Source organism: Rhinopithecus bieti, unplaced genomic scaffold, assembly GCF_001698545.2.
Source record: "Rhinopithecus bieti isolate Rb0 unplaced genomic scaffold, ASM169854v2 scaffold_26199, whole genome shotgun sequence".
NCBI classification, from domain to species: domain Eukaryota; kingdom Metazoa; phylum Chordata; class Mammalia; order Primates; family Cercopithecidae; genus Rhinopithecus; species Rhinopithecus bieti.
The window spans coordinates 432,542-439,169 of NW_016811775.1; the positions used below are offsets into that span (position 1 = coordinate 432,542).

The 6,628-nt window shown below is 52.1% G+C and overlaps 2 protein-coding genes across 3 annotated transcripts in view; one reads left to right on the forward strand and one right to left on the reverse strand.

The window, feature by feature from the left end:
• The window catches only part of NACC1 (nucleus accumbens associated 1), a 27,252-nt gene extending 25,853 nt beyond the window's left edge, over positions 1-1,399 (reverse strand). Inside the window, exons 1-2 of the mRNA XM_017895062.1 lie at positions 1,313-1,399; positions 131-269 (exon numbers count right to left, since the gene is read on the reverse strand). The gene's annotated coding sequence lies outside the window, so the exon portion shown is untranslated. The remainder of the gene's footprint in view (positions 1-130; positions 270-1,312) is intronic.
• The window catches only part of TRMT1 (tRNA methyltransferase 1), a 16,519-nt gene continuing 11,231 nt past the window's right edge, over positions 1,341-6,628 (forward strand). For both annotated transcript variants that reach the window (XM_017895059.1, XM_017895061.1), the window contains exons 1-7: positions 1,341-1,596; positions 1,816-2,100; positions 2,194-2,249; positions 2,479-2,621; positions 2,782-2,969; positions 5,239-5,354; positions 5,433-5,545. In XM_017895059.1, the coding sequence (XP_017750548.1) occupies positions 1,466-1,596; positions 1,816-2,100; positions 2,194-2,249; positions 2,479-2,621; positions 2,782-2,969; positions 5,239-5,354; positions 5,433-5,545 (1,032 nt within the window). In that variant the 5' untranslated portion in view covers positions 1,341-1,465. The remainder of the gene's footprint in view (positions 1,597-1,815; positions 2,101-2,193; positions 2,250-2,478; positions 2,622-2,781; positions 2,970-5,238; positions 5,355-5,432; positions 5,546-6,628) is intronic.

Genomic DNA, 6,628 nt, shown 5'->3' on the forward strand with positions numbered 1-6,628 from the left:
CGAGCGAGCGCAAGCCGCGCCGCCGCCGCAGCCAGGCCAGGGAGGAGCGGCACCGGCCCCGCCCGCGCACCGCCCTCAGGCCCCGCCCTCCAGACGAGGCCAGCCGAGCTCCGAGCGCGCCCCATCTAACCGGCTCCGTCTCCTCTCTATGCCCCTGGGAGGATCCTCGCCAGTACGTCGGCTCAGCTCGGTGGTTCGAATCCCGACCCCGCCAGCTTCTAGTCCCGCGACCTTGGGCAAGTCGCTCTACCTTTCCGAACTTTAGTTTCCTGTAAAACAAAAACAATAATGACTGCTGTTTATTGTGGCAGGCACCGTGTTAGGTTCTTTATGGGAATTAGCTCGTTTAAACTATACAGTAACATTTTTTAGTGGGAACTGTTACATACTATAGAAAATAAAGGCGGCTGGGCGCGGTGGCTCACGCCTGTACTCCTAGCACTTTGGGAGACCGAGGTGGGTGGATCGCCTGAGGTCAGGAGTTCGAAACCAGCCTGGCCAATATGGCGAAACCCTGTCTCTACTAAAAATACAAAACTTAGCCGGGCGTGATGGCAAGCGCTAGTAATCCCAGCCACTCGGGAGACTGAGGCAGGAGAATCGCTTGCACCCGGGAGGCGGTGGTTGCAGTGAGCCGAGATCATGCCACTGCATGATCCAGGGCGAGACTCCGTCTCAAAAAAAAAAAAAAAAAGAAAGAAAGAAAAGGAGGCACAAAGAAAGCTGGTCAAGATCATCACACAGCAAGGAAGTGATGGCGGGTGCCAGGATTTAAACGCAGGCTCAAAAGCGACAATAACAGCTAAGACTTTTATGATGCTTACCGGATGCTAGGTTCTGTTAGCATTTTACCTGCACTAACTCGTTTACTTCTCACTACAACCCAGTAACAAATGGTAAAAAGTTCTGCCCTTTTGCAAAAGCGGTAACTTAAGTTCAGAGTTAACAAGTCGCAGGGCGAGCTAAGACTGGAACCCAGGTACCCGGGAACCACTTCGCTGTCCTGCCTTCGTACACTGGTTAGAACTTTACCGAGAGCTTACAAGGTCAGAGTGGCTCTTTGCACACTTTCCAGGAATCTGTCATTTAATCTTTGTTCTATCTGAGAAACCACGATTCTTATTTAATAGATAAGAAAACTGAAGGCCCGAGAGTAACCGGCCCAGAGCATGTGGTGGGACTGAGATTCAAACCCAGTAAATCCAACTCCAGAGCCTGAGGTTATTTATTCCTGCAGAGTGCTCTGAAATAATGTGTATATAGCACCCAGAACACAGAAGAGGGCCAACAGGTGTTGGGTTTCTCCGCTTACCGCCCCTTTTCTGAGCCACAACTTCCTCATCTGTGAAATGGGACTAGTGACGTGTCCTCTCCCAGGGGATCCACTGTGATTAAAACCCCCGGAACAGCATGATCAGCGCGCTTCCTTTATGGCATTCATTTTGATCCCGGCCGCCCACCGTCCATGTCCTCATTGATTGGCCAACCACTATCATGTGATTCTCCCCACCCACTGTGGCAACATGGCGGCGCCCAGGTCCTAATTCGAGAAACGTGCACCTTGACTAATTCGATTTTCTGTGGCTACGAGACCAGGTGAGGAGGGGCTGGGCAGCGCGGGAAGGGATTCGGACTCAGGGCGGGCCTGCACGAGGGCATCGGCTCCGCAGGGACCAGTCATCCCCAAAACGAGGGGTTATCAGCCTACCGAGGCCGCAGGTCTTCCTAGTCTACTTCAAAGATATGTAGAACACCCCTGGGCCCAGAATGCGGCTCTCTGACCCTCTCTGTGTCTTTCCCCGCCCCCCGAACCAGGCTTGGCGGACAGAGGCACCAGCGGATGTCTCATGCAAGGATCGTTCTGTGGCTAAGCCTCACTCTCCGCCCCACCCGTGTGCTCTGTAGAGCGCGGTTTTTCGAGGGGCAGTCCCCAGGGCTGCCGAATCGAGCAGCGATGGAGAACGGCACCGGGCCCTGTGGAGAAGAATGCCCACGTGAAGTCCAGGAGACGACAGTCACCGAGGGGGCTGCCAAAATCGCCTTTCCCAGCGCCAACGAGGTCTTTTATAACCCGGTGCAGGAATTCAATCGGGACCTGACGTGAGCAGGGGTCAGAGGTCAACCTGGCATAGGCTAGTGGGTCAGTGTGGATGGCGGGGGCGGGGTATGAGCTAGTCCTCTGTCTCCCACCAGATGTGCTGTGATCACCGAGTTTGCTCGCATTCAGCTTGGGGCCAAAGGAATCCAGAGTGAGTGGAGGTCCAGGCTTCTGGCGGGCGGGGGTCACACAAGTCTTATCTCCCTGCCTGGGCCCTTCTGCCTCCCAAATCCAGAGAGGCTTCAGCCACATAGCAGGCCCTGGGTTCTGCTCCTTCAGCCTTTCCCCAGAGATTTCAGGGAAGATATTTTGGAGATTAAGGGGAGGTTTCTCAGAGGGGACTTCGTTACTCTCTGACTTGTGCCTCTGGGTGGCTGCAGTCAAGGTGCCAGGAGAGAAGGACACGCAAAGGGTGGTCGTGGACTTGTCAGAGCAAGAGGAGGAAAAGGTTGAACTGAAAGAGAATGAAAACCTGGCCTCAGGAGACCAACTTCGCACAGCGGCCGTGGGGGAAATCTGTGAGGTGGGGCCTGAGCATAGCAGCTGGCAGTCCTGGAATTTAGCGGGAGACAGAGGGCTCCTGGAGGGGGGAGAGCTATAGGAGGTGGGTGGTGGGAGCTCCTTGGGGCCCAGAAGAGGAAGGAGATGGAGATGTGAGGGAGGTTTTCTGCTTACTCCAACAGGAGGGCCTGCATGTGCTGGAAGGCCTGGCAGCTTCAGGCCTACGTTCCATTCGATTTGCCCTAGAGGTGCCTGGGCTCAGATCTGTGGTTGCAAACGATGCCTCTGCCCGGGCTGTGGATCTCATACGCCGGAATGTCCAGCTCAATGACGTGGCACACCTGGTACAGCCCAGCCAAGCCGATGCCCGGTAGGTTCTGGGCATCACAGCCTAGCTATGGGACAAGGCTGCCTGGGGTCAAAATTCTGGCTCTGTCCTATTCTCACTCTATGACCTTGAGTGAGTGACTTAGCCTGTTTGACCCCCAGTTTCCTTGTCTGTCAACTGAGAAAACTAGTTTTACAGGGGTTGCTGTGATGAGTAAGTAATAGATAATTATTGTATGATCCATACTCTGTGCCAGAAATAAGTAGCATTCTGGTCTCTGTTTTAACTTCTTATACTCCTTTTATTCATTCAAATGAGCCACAGTATATGCAGCGTCTGCTATGTGCCAGGCACCGTTTTCAGAGCTGGAAATGCATCGAGAAACAAAACAGGCAAAATTGGTGACCTTCGCAAGAGTTGGCAAACAATAGCCTATGGGGCTCACAGCCTGTTTTTTTTGTTTGTTTGTTTGCTTGTTTGTTTGTTTTTTGAGCCTTGTTGCCCAGGCTGGAGTGTAGTGGCATGATCTCAGCTCACTGCAACTTCTGCCTCCCGGGTTCAAGCGATTCCCCTGCCTCAGCCTCCCAAGTAGCTGGGATTACAGACACATGCCACCACACCTGGCTGATTTTTATTTATTTATTTATTTATTTATTTTTTTGAGATGGAATCTCGTTCTGTTGCCCAGGCTGGAGTGCACTGGCGTGATCTTGGCTCAGCACAACCTCCGCCTCCCAGGTTCAAGTGATTCTCCTGCCTCAGCCTCCCAACTAGCTGGAACTATAGGCATCTGCCACCACACCAGGCTAATTTTTGTATTTATAGTAGAGATGAAGTTTCACCATGTTGGCCAGGATGGTCTCGATCTCCTGACCTCATGATCTGCCCGCCTTGACCTCCCAAAGTGCTGGGATTACAGGCATGAGCCACTGCACCCGGCTACGCCTGGCTAATTTTTATATTTTTAGTAGAGATGGGGTTTCACCATGTTGGCCAGGCTGGTCTCGAACTCCTGACCTCAAGTAATCTGCCCGCCTCGGCCTTCCAAAGTGCTGGTATTACAGACGTGAGCCACTGCGCCTGGCCTAGCCTGGTTTATTAATGGCCCACAAGCCAAGAATGTTTTTTACATTTTTAAAGCTTAAAAAAGAAGAATATGCAGTAGGTACCATATACGACTCACAAAGCCTAAAATACCATCTGACCTTTTCCAGAGAAAAAAGTTTTTACTTTTCTGACCCTACTAGAATCCAAATAGTAATCACAGACAATGAAAATTAATTAGCTGGGCATGGTGACTTATGCCTGTAATCGAGCATTTTGAGAGGCCAAGGCAGGAGGATCACTTGAGGTCAGAATTTCAAGATCAGCCTAGGCAACACAGTGAAATCCCTGTCTCTACAAAAATTTTAAAATGAGGTCAGACGCAGTGGCTCACCCCTGTAATCCCAGCAATTTGGAAGACCGAGGCGGGTGGATCACTTGACGTCGGGAGTTCGAGACCAGCCTGGCCAACATGGTAAAACCCTGTTTCTACTAAACATATAAAAATTAGCCAGGCATGGTGGCACGTGCCTGTAATCCCAGCTACTTGGGAGGCTGAGGTAGGAGAATCACTTGAACCCAGGAGGTGGAAGTTGAAGTGGGCTAAGATCCCACCACTGTGCTCCAGCCTGGGTGACAGAGCGAGACTCTGTCTCCAAAGAAAGAAAAAAAAATGTGTTAATATGTCTATAAACTGCTTGAAATGGTGTCAGGCAGATACGTCTTATATCAGTATTGTTGTTGTTTTAGATGTGTGGACTGAGGTCCACTTGGTGCTTTTCCTAAGTAGGAAAATTGTGCAGTTTAATAAATGACCAAGGCCGGGTGCAGTGGCTTACACTTGTAATCTCAGCACTTTGGGAGGCTGAGGCGGATGGATCACATGAGGTCAGGAGTTTGAGACCAGCCTGGCCAACATGTTGAAACCCCGTCTCTACTAAACATAGAAAAATTAGCCGGGCATGGTGGCACATGCTTGTAGTCCCAGCTACTCAGGAGGCTGAGACACAAGAATTGCTTGAACTGGGGAGGCGGAGGTTGGAGGGAGCCGAGATCATGATACTGCACTCCAGCTGGCTGACAAAGCAAGAGTCCGACTCAAAAATATATACAATAAAATAAATAAATAAATAAGCCAGGACTTGAACTTGGGAATCTGCCCCCGGAGTTCAGACCCAAACCACCGCGCTGTAGGAGTTAATATGTGTAGGGGACAGAGAAGGTATCTGGCGCGGGAGGCTGAGGACCTGGCCCTCTTTGCACCCAGGATGCTGATGTACCAGCACCAGAGGGTGTCGGAGAGGTTTGATGTCATTGATCTGGACCCCTATGGCAGCCCAACTCCCTTCCTGGATGCAGCTGTGCAGGCTGTGAGTGAAGGAGGTAAGGCTGGGATGGCACTGGGGTGGGAGCAGGGCCTGGGGTGTTGGAGGGTTCTCACTGCCCAGCCCCTCTCTGCAGGGTTGCTGTGTGTGACCTGCACGGACATGGCGGTGTTGGCAGGGAACAGCGGGGAGACATGCTACAGCAAGTACGGGGCCATGGCCCTCAAGAGCCGGGCCTGCCACGAGATGGTGAGGGGCCCTCTGCCAGCCAGCCAGGGAGACTGGGGGACAGGTGGTTGTCCGAGTCCCTTCCCAATACACTTTCCCCCTCCTCAGACCTGCTCAGCTTCCTCCACGGAGATGGCCAGATGCATCCCAGGCTATTAACAACAGGCGTGTCTTCAACCCACATAGTTCCTAAGAGCAGGGGCTGATAATCGTGGTCATTTGGGGACAGTGGCTTTGGCCAGGATAAGAGTGCATGGCCACATTGTTTTAGTTTTCTGTATTAAAACAACTTTTCAAAATAAATATTTTTTTTAAAGGTGGTTTTTCCAGGACTGAGTTTAAATCCTAGCTTTGATGGTGGCTCTGGGCAAGTGACTTCACCTTTCTGGTCCTCAGTTTTTTCGCATCTGTAAAATGGGCACAATGATATTCTGAAGGCCGGGCTCAGTGGCTCACGCCTGTAATTCCAGCACTTTGGGAGGCCAAGGAAGGCAGATCACTTGAGGTCAGGAGTTTGAGATCAGCTGGCCAACGTGGTAAAACCCCATCTCTACTAAAAATAGAAAAATTAGCCCGGTGTGGTGGCAGGCACCTGTAATCCCAGCTACTCAGGAGGCTGAGGCAGGAGAATCAGTTGAACCCAGGAGAGGGAGGTTGCAGTGAGCCAAGATCACTCCACTGCACTCCAGCCTGGGCAACAGAGGGAGACCCCATCTCAGAAAAGAAAAAAAAATAGGCCGGGCGCGGTGGCTCATACCTGTAATCCCAGCACTTTGGGAAGTTGAGGTGGGCGGATCACGAGGCCGGGCGATCCAGACGATCCTGGCTAACACGGTGAAACCCCGTATCCACTAAACATACAAAAAATTAGCCGGGGCCGGGCGCGGTGGCTCAAGCCTGTAATCCCAGCACTTTGGGAGGCCGAGACGGGCGGATCATGAGGTCAGGAGATCGAGACCATCCTGGCTAACACGGTGAAACCCCGTCTCTACTAAAAATACAAAAAACTAGCCGGGTGAGGTGGCGGGCGCCTGTAGTCCCAGCTACTCCGGAGGCTGAGGCAGGAGAATGGCGTAAACCCGGGAGGCGGAGCTTGCAGTGAGC